We start from the raw sequence: 18,274 nt of genomic DNA, 5'->3' as shown, positions 1-18,274 counted from the left end.
CTGGTCTCACCTTACCTTCTGCTCAACCTTTTTTCTGTCTTGTATATTTGTTGTGCTCACCATACCTCCATCTTACCTACAACTGAGCTCAACCCTGGCTCTGATATTGTTCTCATCTTACCTCCATTTAGCCTACTACCGAGCTCAACTTTGGTTCTGTCTTACAAATTGTTGAACTTATCTTAGCTTTGTCTTGTTTGCAACCAAGGTTTGTTCTGCCTCTGCTTTTTTGCTGTTGGTCTAACCTCCACTTTGTTTACTACTGCGCTCAATCTTATCTGTCTTTTGTATTATCCGAATCAGTCTTGCCTACTGTTGTACTTGTCCAGACTCAGCTACTGTATGTATATTGTTGCACTTACTTATCCAATCCAATTTTCTGGCCTTCAGTCCAATGACTGGATCATTTAGCAAGCAGATGAAGTGGCCACAGAACTTGATGCTATCCTCTGAATTATGCCCCCGATTCAATAATTGTCTATTGCAGGGTGATTGTTTCATATCCATTAACAGGCATATAGGCTGCCATAACAAGAGTGCCAAGTTGGCAGTCAATGTCTGCCTCAAGTGCCTATAGGAAAGAGGATGTCAACCTGTGAAAATCGTAGGTAAAGTGTAAACTCCTCACCATTGATAACCCTGCAGTTGTGCCAAGAGCACTTAATAACTTGGCAGGGTGTGTGATTGGATCAAGAATGTTGAAACCCTTTGGCTAGGTTGCAGTCCATTCAGGCACTGGAACCAATAGGGGGGTTCCACGTAGATGCATATAAAGTGACGCAGAGAATTGCATTCTCAAATATTGTAATCAGATTAGAGCTGATAAATATGTTTACGAGGAACATGTTGGCACATGCGACAAATATTTATTGCAGTTAAAAAAAAAATGAGTTCTGGCAGGAACATTCTCAAGTATGAAAAAAACAAGAATTGGCTTGACTGGGAGGCAGAGATAATAGGTAAACTCAGCCACTAAATCTAGAGCCTTGTGATGATAATAATGGGAGGAAAATGAATTCTGGACGGAAGGGGGAAGAAGAGAAAATTAGATCTAATTCAGCTTTGTTTAGGGCTATCATGTTCAGCAACAAGAGGCAGGAGTCCACGTCCAACCAAAAACCCAGGCAGGGCCATTGTTATGCCAACGTAGGCTCCATACTGTTTCTTATATAGAGGATGGCAAGTGGCCCCCGAGACACATAATATGCTATAATCTCATAAGCTTGTTCTGTACATATACAGAAGATTAACAGTAATATCTATGCTACAATCCTATTCTACCGTAGAGGTATGGGACCTGTTATCCGGAAAAACCCCAGGTCCCAAGCATTCTGGATAACGATCTATCCGTCATTTGGAAATCCATACCTTAAGTCTACTAGAAAATCATTTTACCATTCATTAAACCCAACAGGCTGGTTTTGCTTCCAATAAGGATTAAATATGTCTATACAGGGGCAGATCCTTGAGTGGGCAATATAGGACTGATTCAATCATGGGCCGTAGAGCCCAACGATCAGATCACTAGGGCCAGATATCGGTTGGGGAATCCCATCAGAGAGCCCCATACACAGGCAAATAAGTTGCAGACTTAAGGTGACCATAGACTTAACAATTTCTTGGAAAGATTGTTTGTTTCAATACACACGTGTAGAGCTGAATCGTCAGATATACAGGTAGATATACAGGTAGAAACAATAGAATTCTACCTTTATCTGATGATTCAGCACTAACAATGGCCGATGTTTAGGTCCCTTCAAAGGCACCCGATCGACGAGCCGACCGATATCCAAGTCTTCTGCTGATATTGGTCGGCTCTTTACCCACCATACACGGAATATTGTACGAATTCATTTTGTACGATATTATCTGTGTGTCTATGGCCACCTTAAGTCTTTGGGTAGCTTTTATTGCCCCCTGTATGGCCACCTTAAGTTTGGATCAAGTACTAGGCACTATTTTTCTATCATTTTTCTAAAATAGAGTCTATGGGAGATGGCCTTCCCATAATTCAATGTTGGATAATGTGTTTTCAGGGGATCCCATACCTGTATCATAAAGTCCCTGGTAAGTGCCACCCTTAATAAAACTATATACCCCCTCATATGTTTCTAGATGAGTGGATGAACAATATCAGTCCTTTGATTTCCGGTTTTACCGATTTTACCATTCAGTCCTTAGGGGATTTTCCATCTGTTCCATTTAAAAAAACGTAATTCTATATCGTGTAAGGATCGGCCTGGGTGGCTTGCCACAAAGAAAGGTTTATGTGCCTGTCAGAGCAAAGATTCACAGCCAATCCTTGTAAATAAGACCGGAGCCATTATGAATCAGTAAAATGACGACAGAGGAGACTGTCGGTGCTCAATTGACCATGTCGATTTATAGAGCCATATCTCTGTGTTAAGTAGAAACCGCTCGTGCTGCTCCACGATGGATTGAGCCAAATAATGTAGACGTCCTGTCAACATGTCATGGGCCAACAATATATACCTCATCCCAAACACAATGCCAATACAAGGTTACAGTAATCATCGTTCACATGAGGCTTATTTGCTTTAAGAAAACACAATTGTTGGGTCTACCGACCTAACTCTTGGGAATTCCCAGGGACAGAATGGAGAGCAGCCAGTAGATTGCATGGCAGTGATTAATAGCTATGTATTAAATGTAACGTGGTTTCCTCAAATACAAGGGTCCTATTAATTAAAGAGCCTCCAAGGCAGACAAAATGTTTAATTTTTCATAAACCATTTCGTGGTTCAGAGAGCACAAAGCAGCTGTTCCTGTTCGTGTTTAATGTATTCCGTGGCCCAGCCATTTGGTTCTCCCTCTGATAATTCGCCTTAGAAACCTGGGCTTAGAGGGCAAACATATTATAGGAACATTGCATTACTCACAGGCCTCTGTAAGAAATATATATTTGTAAAAACTAAAATACTAGGTACCTGCAAAAATAGAAGGCTAAACTATTCGTCTTGATGAAAATGATTATTAGTGAACCCAGAAACTAAATATATCGAACGGTGCTTGTCCCAGATAACCCTGATTGTACAACAGGTGATTGTTACCCCAATGTTTCTATATATCTGTAACCTTGTTATGAGCTAAGGGGGCCCAGTCTGAAGGCCAGTTGTGGGAAGATTTGGGGTGAGTACTTATTTGTAGCCTGGGTACCCCTGGAACTATAGCAGGGTGACTGTTACCCCAATGTTTCTATATATCTGTAACCTTGTTATGAGCTAAGGGGGCCCAGCCTGAAGGCCAGTTGAGGAAGATTTGGGGTGAGTACTTATTTGTAGCCTGGGTACCCCTGGAACTATAGCAGGTTGACGGTTACCCCAATGATTCTATATATCTGTAACCTTGTTATAAGATAATGGGGCCCAGCCTGAAGGCCAGTTAGGGGGAGATTTGGGGTGAGTGCTTATTTGTACCCTGGGTACCCCGGAACTATAGCTGGTTGACTGTTACCCCAATGTTTCTATATATCTGTAACCTTGGTATGAGCGAAGGGGGCCCAGTCTGAAGGTCAGATAGGGGGAGATTTGGGGTGAGTGTTTATTTGTACCCTGGGTACTCCTAGAACTATAGCAGGGTGACTGTTACCCCAATGTTTCTATATATCTGTAACTGTGTTATGAGCTAAGGGGTCCCAGCCTGGAGGTCAGTTAGGGGAAGATTTGGGGTGAGTGCTTATTTGTACCATGGATACCCCTGGAACTATAGTAGGTTGACTGTTACCCCAATGTTTCTATATATCTGTAACTATGGTTGTCACCTTTTCTGGAAAAAAACACAGCCCTTCTTAAATGTTTGTCTTTTTCCTTCCCTATTAATAAAACTGGCATCAAATATCATTATTATCAGACAGGTGGCAACCCTATCTGTAACCTTATGAGCTACGTGTGCCCTGTCTTATGCTGTACATCTTGTTTATGCTTAGTAGGCCGTTCTTCTGAAACGTGCTATGTTACAAATTACTATGTAAGAAACATATATTGTAAAGTTGTTTAGAATTACAATTTCCTTCATTAGAGGAAATGTTATTTTTGGATTTGTATCCCCTTTACAGGCTATGGCCCTGATGTAGGGCAATAAGTAAAACTGAGAATAACCTTTCCCCCCGGCCATACTTTCTGCATATAAAGCCTGGGGTCTGCTGCACTTCTATGATATCAAAACCTGGCATTGCATGAGTCTATAAGATAACTTATGTAAGAATCCTGAACAGATGGCATTGGGTTGTGAGAAGACTCTAGCTTGAAATAAAACTTATATTTTTTTTACAGTGGGAGGGTGGCGTGGGGGAGGGAAGAAATACACTGCCGTCTTTATTTCAATATTTTTATCTCCATTTTCCCCCCTACCAGATCTGGGAGATGAAATAGTTTTAGGTAGAAAGGAGTAAGGCTTTACACTAGGGGGACACAACAGGCAATTAGCATCCTTTTCATCACCGGCACTTTTTTATTTGTTAAACGGCTGATTATCAACACTGGCTGAAAAATTAATATAATCCTGAAATTAATATTTCATATGCGGCTGGGCAGATGAAATGAAATGCAGCCCAGCGAGCAGGGAAAGAACAGCAAAAATGATTTCTTAATAATAAATATCTAATATAATCGTGTGCAAAGAGGGGATAACGAAAATACTTTCAGTACAGCGTTGTGCAAGAAAGAACCTCAAAATCATACAGAGTAAAGGGGATGTAAACCCAAAAATAAAATACATAAAAGAAAATCTAATTCTAAGCAGCTACCCAAAATCCAGCCATTCCTCATTCTTGCTGGGTTTATAGCTATGTGTAAAGGACATTGCTCTTGAAAGCATTGCTTTATGTTCTCTGGTTGGGACTCTTCAAACATAATCAATAAACGATGTAGCAAAGTCAGATTTTGCGTTCATGAATAAAAAGAGACCGACAGATAAAATTTTAAATGGCAAGGACAGTTACGCATAGCTAGCAACCCAGTGAGAATGAGGAATGGATGGATATTGGGAAGTTGCTTAGAATAATATTTTCTTTCATTAGGCAATAAACATTTCTTTTGGATTACATCCTCTTTAAAGAAGGAAATAACATATTTGCCTTGTCTGATCTGTGGCACTCTAAATGTAAGCCTGAGCAAATAGAGAATAAATAAGCCTTCTCCCCCAATCTCACCCTAACTGGCCTTCAATCTGGAATTTCATATGTATCTAGGAGAGCAAATAGCCATTCTCCCCAATTGCCCTTCAAGCTAGGCTTTTACTGCAGGTGTATGCCATGTATGACAAAATGCCATTCTCCCCAATTCGCACTAATCCGCCAGAGAGCAAATGGCCATTCTTCCCAGTTCCCACCAAAATGCCCTTTAAAATGGGCTTTTATGTTTATCTAGAAGAGCAAATGTCCATTGGCCCAAATTCTTACCCCAAATGCCCTTCAAGCTAGGCTTGTGTATTTAGGAGAGCAAATGGCCATTGTCCCTAATTCTCACCCAAATTGCCCTTCAAGCTATGCTTTTAGGTGTATCTAGGAAGAAAATTCACAGCAATTCTCACTTTGGCCATCTTTCAATCTGGGATTTTGGGTGTATCTAGGTCAGAAAATGGTCTCTCACCCCAATTCTCATCTAGCTGCCTTTAAAATAGGCTGTTATGTGTATCTATTAAAAGCAAATTTCCATTCTTCAAAAAAACTCATCCAAATTGCCCTTCAAGCTAGGCTTTAAGGTGTATTCGCAGGACAAAATGCCATTCTCCCCACTTCTCACTGTAACCTGCCAGAGAGTAAATGGCCGTTCTTCCCCAAAATGCCCTTTGAAATGGGCTTTTATGTTTATCTAGGAGAGCAAGTGTCCATTGTCCCAAGTTCTTACCTCAACTGCCCTTCAAGCTAGGCTAAGTGTATCTATGAGAGCAAATGGCCATTTTTTCAAATTCTCATCCTAATTGCCCTTCAAGCTAGGCTTAAAGTTTTATCTAGGAGGATAAATTGCCATCAGGTTTATCTAGGAGAGCATATCAACCTTCTCTCCAAATCTCACCCTAACTGACCTTCAATGTAGTTTTTCAGCAAGGAAAGCAAAAAAAAAAAAAGTAGCTTTAACTAGTCTTGAGGTCCACAGCCATTGCTCCCAAGGGTGAGAAGCCCCAGTTTGGGAACTGTCTCTGATAGTAACACTATGTCAACTCTCATCCATCTGTATACATTATAGAATAATAAAGAGAATAATGTTTTGGTCACTAAGGAACAATACAGTCCACTTACCAAAGTTCTCCCTATTCTAAAATGATGGCCCAAGCATTAAGTATTAGGTTAAACATTTTATGGAGGTTTATTGCCTTTAAAACTCAGTATTTGTAGCTAATCAATATCAGGCTACTGAGATCCTTTAGCCCTTCTCCATCTCAATTGATTGCGCTTGAAAACAGAGAAAGAACATCATAGCCCTCTTCAAAAAGAGGTTAAAAAAGAAAAGACAGAAATATTACTTATATTAAAAGTAATAACGCGAAGACTGTACGGATTTAAAGCTGAGAGGAATCACAACCGACTGTCAGCAAAGCAGATATTTCCAGATTACACCGGGGAGTACTTGTCAAATGTGGAAAGCAGCCTTATTTGTTCATAAATAATAAATCAATGATTTACTAGCAGAAATAATCATTTATTATAATTAGAATTTATAACGAAATGCTTAATATTTTTCCCCCTTTCATGTTACAGAGATTTAAAGGGCAGACCACCTTGAAATGACGGGATGATCGGAGACACTTTGCAGTTGGTCGCCTTTTGATTTTTATTGAGGATCTTTTAGATTAATAACCTTCCTGCCTTTCTCCGATCTGGTGATTGCTAGCTGGTGACATTTGAGACAACCATCATTTGAGTCAGATATTCTCCTGTTCACATTGCCAGAACCCACACCACCCCGGTACACACAGAAGCAGCATCAAGAGGTTAAACATCTGCTTAGTTCCTAGCATTAACGGGAACCTAGCTAATAACCGTTTGCCTAAGGAATATTTTTTTAAATTAAAAATAAAAAGACAGCCAATGGCATGCTGTCTAAGCATACTACTGTATTGTACAGAAAACGTTCTCTTTAACGTGTGAAGGGTGATTAGACTTTAAGCAAATATATATATTTTTTTTTTTTTTAATCAACACGCAGTTTTAAAATAATCCATCATTGCTCCTATATTAATTGGTGTGAGTGCCAGCAGTAAAAAAAAAATTGTCTTTTTTTTTTTTTGATAAACAAGGCGCTCCATCCACACGCGCATCTCTATACAGCATCAACCATTCAAAGACACCCGAGACTTCATGCAAATGATTTTTCCTGGGGCAAACTTAGCACGGCTAGATAAACCATAGCTAAATTGTGTAATACGGCTTGTAGTCGTCCTCTTAAATGTTTTCAAGGTCTCATCAAAGGCGCAGGAAACACGCTTAGCGAAACTTGCAAAAGGACAATTCAAGGGCAAACCAAGTGCAGAAAGAAGTCTATTTTGGGTATAGAACAAAGGATAAGATGTTGAAGGCATCTGAAGGTGTCCAGCTGCCTCTTTTAGGACCTCTTGTTGGATGATTCATATTAGAGTTCTTACTATCTGCATAGGCAATGTCAGCACAAGAACCAGTGGTGTAACTGGATATTACTGGGCTCCACCACAAATAATGACCTGTTTTACCAATATTTATTGAAATTAGGGCCTTATGGCGCCACTATACCTCCTCTCTTCCTCTATAGTTACGCCACTGACAAGAAGATTATGGCTGGGCCACCAATTACACGGCTAAAATTACTCAAATGTTAAGTGTTGGCTGAAGTGATACATAGTTACTTGTTACTGGGCTCTAGTCTAATGGAAACCCATTCTCTGGATAGATGAATCAGAATGATGAACATGTCTAAGTCTGGCAAAAACCAGGACAACCCTACTGTCCTACTCTGTGGCAAAAGTTTGAGGAAGGCTCTTTCATTTTTTAGCACAAAGTCATGGATTTTTGTGGAGATGGGAATGAGCTTGACTGGCCTCCATAAAGTCTGAACTCAATGGATCATCTGTTGGTTGAACTGGAACTCCAACTTCAAGTCAGGTCAGACCCTCAAAATCATTGACCAAGACCAATAATGCTTTAAAAAGAAGAAAATACACCAACCAAAGCAGAAAGGCATCACATTTAAGATGGTCATTGTAGCAGCAAATGGAGGAACGATATCAGATTAATCTCCTTGGTTTGGCACGGAGATGTTGGACAGGCTAATCCACTGCCCTCTGCCCCATGTTCTGTGCTCACACAGGGTGAAATTTGCCTTAGTGAGCCTTCTTCGAGAGAACCTCAAGACTTGGCATATCGTAGAGATTCGAGGAACCGAGCACAGTTCTGAAGATACAGCCTCCAAGCTTGCTCACAGATTGATATGGAACCTGTTATCCAGAATGCTCAAAAACTGGGGTTTTCCAGATTAGGGGTCTTTCCATAATTTGGATCTTCATGCCTTAAATCAACTAAAATATCATATAAGCATGAATTAAACACAATAAGATTGTTTTGTCACCAATAAGGATTAATTATATCTTAGTTGGGATCAAGTACAAGCTACTGTTTTATTATTACAGAAAAAAAGGAAATCATTTTGAAAAATATGAAATATCTTATTAAAAATGGAGTGCATGGGAGATGGCCTTCGTGTAATCCAGAGCTTTCTGGATAACCTATACCTGTATTATAATATTATGACATCACAAACACCCCACTGTACTGATCACAGTTCTGCAGGAACAGCCCCCTAAATTTGCTCATAATCTGTACAGAGAGATCCCATAAAACTATGGCAGTATAGGTATTCCTCTGTACTAAGCACAATTCAGCAGGAACAGTCCCCTAAGTTTGCTCATAGTCTGTACAGAGAGATCCCATAGTAGATAACTTTGCTAAACAGAATTCAGAAGAAATATTATTGCACAGCAGCCCTTTAATCTACATATCTGCTTGTGATACCAAACACTGGATTACTGTACATTCCCCAAAGGCATCATTAGCAAACACCTCTGCAGCACAGATTTACAAATTCTCCTTGTAGTGATGTTACCAGGAAGGATATATTTCTTGTGATTTAGTTGCCCTTCAAGGTGTGCCCTTCTGGATCTTTGACCTGTTTATTTCTCCCCAAGCAAAGCGACTCACACTTGGTTACTCAAGCGAGCGGTAATGTCAAAATTGGCAGAGCAGGAAAAAGAGAGGGAAATGCCCTTATCTCAGCTCATCAAATATACAACGTGCAGGCCGCCCAGGGAGGGGGGACACATTAATAATTAAGAAAAAAAAAAAGTAACAACAAAAAACAGCTGCCACTTACTTCTGCAGCTACATGGGGAACAGACGGCACAGAAACAAGGCGAAGCGAGGAGGTCAGCGTTAACGCTTATTCAGCTAAACTTCTGTTACATTCAAACCACTTAAAGGGGATGAAAACCCAAAAAACTAATGAAAGAAGATGTCCTTTTAGGCAGCTTTCCAATATACATGTTCAGCGGTTTTCAAGTTATTTTGCAATTGAAAGCAACAGTTGCCTGTGTGGTTCTGCATTGCTGGCTCTGACAGTTGAAAGAATGCAGCAGAAAAGCTCTTCCAACCAAGCTTCTGCTACATTGATTCAGTAGCCATAACCATCTGTGACTTCAGACTTTCAATAGCAATCACATTTACTAATAACTTTAACTTTAGAGACTTATGGGATTCTTTCTTACACAATACCAAACCATCTGTTCACATCAGTATTTCATCACATTAGCTTGCAGATGGATGCAGGGGTTTGTTCATAAGCCTCAAGTAAAAAGACCTGCAAGAGTCACATACATAAAACCTGCTTCCAAAGACGGGCCACTCATCCTACTTTTCTACAGTGATGACAATGTAATTGTAGTACACTTTGCTGGACCACATTAAGGGTCCTACTGGGCTCCCCATACCAATGCTCGCCCTACAACTGCTGGATTTGGTCCTCCTAGTCTGTCCAAAGCTCTGGAAGGAGCACAGGAGTAATTTAATACTTGAATGTAATGGCATAAAAAAGAAAAGGGTAAGAGAAGGCCATTTATGGTGAGTTTTGGGGTACCCCTGCAACCATAACAAGGTGACTGTTTCCCCAATGCTCCTATATATCTGTAAGTAATGAGCAAAGGGGGTCCAGCCTGAAGGTCAGTTAGGGGGAGATTTGGGGTGAGTGCTTACTTGTGCCCTTGCTACCCCTGGAACTATAGCAGGGTGACGGTTACCCCAATGTTTCTATATATCTGTAACCTTGTTATGTGCTACGAGGGGGGGGCAGATTTGGGGTGTGCTTATTTTGTACCCCAGGAACTATAGTAGGGTGACTGTTCATCAGTTCATGTTTCCGGCATCAACAGCTTAGGAGTGATTTTACCCACAATGCAGCTAACAGGGGCCCTGTTGAAACAGCTTAGCCTGACATAGGAACAGTCCCCCACTAACACATATCTATATAACTGCATCTGCATTTCTGGAAACAGGCCGCTGGTACCATTTATTTTCTGAATAATGTACAATTTAGCAAAACGCTGTCAAGATTTAATCCCCGCTTGATGTATCCTGGATAAAACATGAAGCGTCTAGACAGTCCAAGTGGCTTTCTGCACACAAACCAGCAGAGAGGGGGGGAAAAAAAAGAACTTTCAATTTAAAATTTGAAAGACTGTAAAATGATAAGACAATTTATAAAGATGAAACCTGTTTTTGCGGCAACACAGGCAGCCCAATAAATCAATCAGGAAGTCTCTCTTTAGCAGATTACTGCAGTAAGCAAAATAAATATATAAAGAAAGGGAAGAGCTGAGGTTGTCAGCGAGTGCATGCGCTGCTGAACTACAACTCATCAACAGCTGGGGAGCTACAGAGCTAAAGATTCCAAGGACATTGGAATACATTTCATATAAACAAAGGTGAATTTATAAACAGGCACACTTCTTTGCAATGTATGAAATATACGCAGTGCTGTGCATAGAATTGCCATTTTCTTCTTGCCCCACTGAGCAAATTGAGTTCAACCATACAAAAAAAAAAAAAGAGGTATTCATCAATGCACGTTCTCTGGCCCCGTTTTCTGAGTTCAGTACAGTGCAACATCTATGTTGGCATAGTTCCATTATATTTATTAATATTATTATTATTTGTTATTTGTCCCAGCAGCATTAGTACAGAAGAATACATATGCTGGCACAGTGTTATAGCATCTCAAACTGTGGACATGAGCTTTGAGCAAATTTAGGGGCTGTTCCTGCTAAATTGTGCTTAGTACAGAGGAATACTTATGCTGCCATAGTTTTATGGGATCACTCTGTACAGATTATGAGCAAATTTAGGAGACTGTTCCTGTTGAATTGTGCTTAGTACAGAGGAATACCTATGCTGCCATAGTTTTATGGGATCTCTCTGTACAGACTATGAGCAAACTTAGGGACTGTTCCTGCTGAATTGTGCTTAGTACAGGGAATACCTATGCTGCCATAGTTTTATGGGATCTCTTTGTACAGACTATGAGCAAACTTAGGGGACTGTTCCTGCTGAATTGTGCTTAGTACAGGGAATACCTATACTGCCATAGTTTTATGGTATCTCTCTGTACAGACTATGAGCAAACTTAGGGGGCTGTTCCTGCTGAATTGTGCTTAGTACAGGGGAATACCTATGCTGCCATAGTTTTATATCTCTCTATACAGATTATGAGCAAACCTAGGGGGCTGTTCCTGCTAAATTGTCCTTAGCACAGGTGAATACCTATACTGCCATAGTTTTATGGGATCTCTCTGTACAGACTATGAGCAAACTTAGGGACTGTTCCTGCTGAATTGTGCTTAGCACAGGGGAATACCTATGCTGCCATAGTTTTATGGGATCTCTCTGTACAGACTATGAGCAAACTTAGGGACTGTTCCTGCTGAATTGTGCTTAGTACAGGGGAATACCTATGCTGCCATAGTTTTATGGGATCTCTCTGTACAGACTATGAGCAAACTTAGGGACTGTTCCTGCTGAATTGTGCTTAGTACATGGGAATACCTATGCTGTCATAGTTTTATGGTTCATCTCTGTACAGGCTATGAGCAAACATGGGGACTGTTCCTGCTGAATTGTGACACTTTACACTTTAATATTAGAAAAACAGTCCCACATAGAAAATAGAAAGTAAACTATTTCTGGTAAACTAACTGAAACCAACTGAACTGAAAAAAGTGTTGGAAGGTGAACAACCCCTTTCAAAGCAAATGATTTGAGTGATTTCCTTTCCCTGTATAAAAATAAAACAGTACCTTGTACTTAGCTGCATGAATCCATAATGGTGGAAAACAACCCAATTGTGTTTATGTAATGTTTACATTGTTTTTAGAAGTCTAATGAAATGGTTTCCCAAAAAGGACACCTTACCTAGAAGGCCCCAAGCATTCCAGACAGGAGATCCCTTACCTATATGCAAACTGTGCACAGTGATACACTGATCTTTATTGAAACAATGGAGAGGTCCAACCATACCTTGTTTGACCACTTGTAGGCCTGAAGGAGCTGGCTGTATAGGGGAGTCTTGTCGTGAACAGGATCCAGGCTCAGCAGTCCACTGTTATGAAGGGGGTGGTTCTCAGAAGGTTTTCCAACTAAGTTGCTGAGACGTTCCAGCTCACTGAAAGGGGCACAAAAACATATATAAGGTCTAAGAACACAGAAGACAGCATTGTCAAGGTGTTGAGGGACAGCCTGGTTTTTACAAGAATAAATTACATAATGTAAACCTTGTGTATAAACACAAATCATTGTCTGTTCATCACTGCTAGGTCATTTAAGGAACAGTAACATGAAAAAATAAAAATATAATGCAGTGTTGCCCTGCACTGTAAAACTGCTGTATTCACTTCAGAAATACTACTCTTGTTTATATAAATAAGCTTCTGTGTAGCAATGGGGGCAGCCAAAGGGGAAAAAGGGCTCAAGTTACACAGCAGATAAGCTCTGTAGAACATAATGGTGTTATCTGTTATCCACTATTTAATCTGTGCCATATAGCCTTTTTTTTTTCAATTTTCTAAAATGTTCTATTTTCATTACTTTAAAAGATTTAGTGGTGCTACTGTTCCTTTAAGGGGCTAATAATACCTAATTAGTGCTTATAAACTTTGTGCTGAGTTACTGAGCAGATTTGTGTGCAACAAAGTGCTTTGTAACTTGAACTCACCACTTGCTAGGGCTCTGTTGCACCCCTTAAAGGCAAGATCCCCAACCTTTTGAACCCGTGAGCAGTCGAGAAGTTAAAGGAGTTGGAGAGCAATGCTAGCATGAAAAATGTTCTTGGGGTGCCAAATAAGTGCTGTGATTGGCCATTTGGTAGCCCCTATGTGGATTGTCAACATACACTGAGGCTCTGTTTGGCAGTGCACCTGGTTTTTATACAACCAAAACTTCTCCAAGCCTGGAATTCAAAAATAAGCTCCTGCTTTGAGGCCACTAGGAGCAACATCCAAGGGGTTTGAGAGCAACATGTTACTCACGAGCTACTGGTTGGGGATCATTGCCTTAAATGGGTTTTCAACTTCCAACATTTTTTTCAATTCAGTTGGTTTCAGATTGTTCACCAGAAATAAAGACCTTTTGCAATTAAATTTCTATTTTCTACTTGTGACCATTTTTCTAATATTGAAGTGTAAAAGACTTATTAAAGTGGTTGTTCACTGTCCAAACACTTTTTTCAGTTCAATTGTTTTCAGCTTGTTCTCTAGAAATAACTACGTTTTTCAATTACTTTCCATTTTTTATTTTTTAAAGTTTTTTCAATATCTAAGTTTAAAGGTTGAATGTGCCTGTCTCTGGCGTTTCAGTCCGGCAGGTCAGTAATTTTAGGTGCAGATTCTAAACAGTTACAATTTTGCAACATTTAGTTGATAAATTTCTCAGCAGTATCTCTGGAGTATCAGCAACTATTGTATCAATTCTAACAGCTGCCTTGAATGAAACTCAGAGATTCTGCTCAGCAGGGACAAACATAAGAAATGTATCAACTAAATGGATTAATTTAGAACAGTTTACAGGAAATGTAATGGAGCAAATTGTAACGGTTCAGAATCTGCAGACAAAGACACCAGAACATTAAACTTTACTTTTGGGAAAATGGTAAAGATAAAAAAGATAAAAGATGGAAAGCAATTGAAAACAGTCTATGTTTATAATGAAAAATCTGAAAACTACTGAACGAAGGTAAACAACCCCTTTATTTTGCATGTGGGAGGCGGGATAAGAAGGGAATACATACCTGCCACAACCCACTCACTCATGAATACAGTGCTGTCAAATGCAGCTAGCAAGTATTCATTGTGAAGGTGCAGCTCCAATGCACTACAGAATGGAATAACTGCATCTACAGTTGCACACCGCGAGGCAAGGTGCAAAAATGTAAAAGATACGTTCACTTGCACCAGTTTATTAAACCATCACACTGCACGGACTAAGGGAAACGATACAGCAGTTCCAACCCTTATGTATAAATACAAATATACAGAGAAGGACTGTTCTGGGCACACAATAAGCTATAACCTAATACTGTACTGTCTAAGAGGGAATCAATATGGCACCTCCCTCCTCCCATATGTATAAATACAAATATACAGAGAAGGACTGTTCTGGCCACACAATAAGCTATACCCTAATACTGTACTGTCTAAGGGAATCAATATGGCACCTCCTCCTCCCATATGTATAAATACAAATATACAGAGAAGGAATGTTCTGGGCACACAATAAGCTATACCCTCATACTGTACTGTCTAAGGGAATCCATATGGCACCTCCCTCCTCCCATATGTATAAATACAAATATACAGAGAAGGAATGTTCTGGGCACACAATAAGCTATACCCTCATACTGTACTGTCTAAGGGAATCAATATGGCACCTCCTCCCATATGTATAAATACAAATATACAGAGAAGGAATGTTCTGGGCACACAATAAGTTATACCCTCATACTGTACTGTCTAAAGCTGGCCATAGACGCAAAGATCTGATCGTACGAATCGAGGATTCGTACGATTTTCGGAACGTATGTGAAGAGTCCCTACATTTTTCGTCCGGCGGAGATCGCTCGTTTGGTCAGGTTAGAAAATTTCTGTCGGCTGCCGATAATATCTCTGCGTGTATTGCCGATCGTACGATTTTCAGTGGGAGACTGTCACTAGCTTTGGTTGGACATAGATATCGTACGATTGCTGTCAGGGGCAGAACATTGCTGATCTGTTCTTTAACTAATCTGACTGGTAAGACTTTGATCTGAATGGTTAGTGGCGGGTCGGGAGATGAGAAAGTCCAATCGTACGATGATTCGTACGATCGGATCTTTGCATCTATGGCCAGCTTAAGGGAATCAATATGGCACCTCCCTCCTCCCATATGTATAAATTCACATATACAGAGAAGGAATGTTCTGGGCACACAATAAACTATAACCTCATACTGTACTGTCTAAGGGAATCAATATGGCACCTCCTCTTCCCATATGAATAAATACAAATATACAGAGAAGGAATGTTCTGGGCACACAATAAGCTATACCCTCATACTGTACTGTCTAAGGGAAGCAATATGGAACCTCCTCCCATATGTATAAATACAAATATACAGAGAAGGAATGTTCTGGGCACACAATAAGCTATACCCTCATACTGTACTGTCTAAGGGAATCAATATGGCACCTCCTCCCATATGTATAAATACAAATATACAGAGAAGGAATGTTCTGGGCACACAATAAGCTATACCCTCATACTGTACTGTCTAAGGGAATCAATACGGCACCTCCCTCCTCCCATATGTATAAATACAAATAAATATACAGAGAAGGAATGTTCTGGGCACACACAGCGCCGATTCGGACCTAAGCGCCGCCAGAGGCGGCTCCTGCAATGCCGCCCCCCCTCGCCGACTTACTTGTCGGGAGGGGAGGCAGGAACACTAATGCGGAGAGCGCAATTGCGCTCTCTCGCATTAGTAAAGCCGAATTTCCGGTTTAAAAACCGGAAATTCGGCTCTTAAAGGTGCAGGAGCGGCTTTTTGCCGCCCCTGGAAACCGCTTCGGCGTTGCCGCCTGAGGCGAGCGTCTCAGCTCGCCTCATTGGCGGCGCGCCCCTGGGCACACAATAAGCTATACCCTCATACTGTACTGTCTAAGGGAAACAATATGGCACCTCCTCCCATATGTATAAATACAAATATACAGAGAAGGAATGTTCTGGGCACACAATAAGCTTTACCCTCATACTGTACTGTCTAAGGCAGGGATCCCCAACCTTTTGAACCCGTGAGCAACAATGAGAAGAAAAAGGAGTTGGGGAGCAACACAAGCATGAAAAATGTTCTTGGGGTGCCAAATAAGTGCTGTGATTGGCCATTTGGTAGCCCCTATTTGGATTGTCAACCTACATTGAGGCTCTGTTTGGCAGTGCACCTGGTTTTTAAACAACCAAAACTTGCCTCCAAGCCTGGAATTCAAAATTAAGCAGCTGCTTTGAGGCCACTGGGAGCAACATCCAAGGGGTTGGAGAGCAACATGTTGCTCACGAGCTACTGGTTGGGGATCACTGGTCTAAGGGAATCAATATGGCACCTCCTCCCATATGTATAAATACAAATATACAGAGAAGGAAAGTTCTGGGCACACAATAAGCTATACCCTCATACTGTACTGTCTAAGGGAATCAATACGGCACCTCCCTCCTCCCATATGTATAAATACAAATAAATATACAGAGAAGGAATGTTCTGGGCACACACAGCGCCGATTCGGACCTAAGCGCCGCCTGAGGCGGCTCCTGCAATGCCGCCCCCCCCCTCGCCGACTTACTTGTCGGGAGGGGAGGCAGGAACACTAATGCGGAGAGCGCAATTGCGCTCTCTCGCATTAGTAAAGCCGAATTTCCGGTTTAAAAACCGGAAATTCGGCTCTTAAAGGTGCAGGAGCGGCTTTTTGCCGCCCCTGGAAACCGCTTCGGCGTTGCCGCCTGAGGCGAGCGTCTCAGCTCGCCTCATTGGCGGCGCGCCCCTGGGCACACAATAAGCTATACCCTCATACTGTACTGTCTAAGGGAATCAATATGGCACCTCCTCCTCCCATATGTATAAATACAAATATACAGAGAAGGAATGTTCTGGGCACACAATAAGCTATACCCTCATACTGTACTGTCTAAGGGAATCAATATGGCACCTCCATAATACTGGGGGCCTCTAGTACAACAGGTGTTCCATGTTCACTACTTATTTCTAATGACTGTCACCCCTAATCCCAACTCAGCCCCCTAACACATTACTTGAGGTCCCTGTTGACGCAGTGCAAGTTGTCCTGGAACTCAGAGACAAACGCCCTCTCTCGGACCTCCTGGCTCTCCTTGTTCTTCATTCCATCCTTCAGGCAGTCGAAGACGCGGGTGACGCTGGAACGCAGGGCCTGGATACAATGAATAGCCTGGGAGAAGGCCTCCAGATTCACCCCGACATTCAGAGTATCCGCCATCCTGGACAAGCAGCCACTGTGCGGGAGAGCGGGCGCCTTGTAATGACGTCACGCCACCCAAGGCACGCTGGGAAATGTAGTCAAACTGCTTTGTCAGGTTCTGACAGAAAGTTGTTGCTGAGGAGGGAATTCTTTCTCGCTAGTGTTTGTCTCTGAGGTAGGAGCAGCTATTCTAAAGTGTAACCCCAGATTTGATATGGTTCTACCACAGAATTTCCTCGCAACATAGAATTTGTCTTCAGAGAACTACTGGACCAAAGTTTTATTTGTGTGACGAGCATTGACATTAGAAAAGTTCAGCTGCTGTCTTCATCCTCTGCTCCATCCTTGTTTGTACCACATTTTCCTCAGAAGATTCACCAACCTTTAATCTGCACTCTCAAATCTGAGAGATTTAAAATAAAAAAAATTTAAAAAAAAACGCCTCAAAGTTTGAACAAGGTATAAAATAAAAATATCACATTCCTTTGTTCGGTGGTTTTAGGGCAGAGAAAAGTGAAGATTCGGGGAGATTCAGTTGCCCGTCAATAAATCGACTCTTCTTCGGGCGACTTATTTCCCCCGAGCTGCCTTCCCGCCGGCTTGAATGTAAATCGTTTCATGAGGAAACTTCGGGCGACTACGGAAAACGAAGCACTCCGAGTGCCATCCCGCCGGCGAATTCGATTCTATTGTCGGGAAGGCATTGCAGGGACATCAGTCGCCCG

General features: G+C 41.3%; 1 protein-coding gene across 2 annotated transcripts in view; it reads right to left on the bottom strand.

Moving 5' to 3' along the window:
• Nucleotides 1–17,623, bottom strand: part of med27.L (mediator complex subunit 27 L homeolog) — a 135,426-nt gene extending 117,803 nt beyond the window's left edge. The window contains exons 1-2 of one of the 2 annotated variants that reach the window (XM_041572081.1): nt 17,365–17,623; nt 12,551–12,695 (exon numbers count right to left, since the gene is read on the bottom strand). In XM_041572081.1, coding sequence (XP_041428015.1) covers nt 12,551–12,695; nt 17,365–17,567 — 348 coding nt within the window. In that variant the 5' untranslated portion in view covers nt 17,568–17,623. 2 annotated transcript variants of the gene reach the window in all.
• Nucleotides 17,624–18,274: the final 651 nt, after the last annotated feature.

Source organism: Xenopus laevis, chromosome 8L (genome assembly GCF_017654675.1).
Source record: "Xenopus laevis strain J_2021 chromosome 8L, Xenopus_laevis_v10.1, whole genome shotgun sequence".
NCBI classification, from domain to species: domain Eukaryota; kingdom Metazoa; phylum Chordata; class Amphibia; order Anura; family Pipidae; genus Xenopus; species Xenopus laevis.
This window is presented reverse-complemented; position numbering and strand designations above follow the sequence as displayed.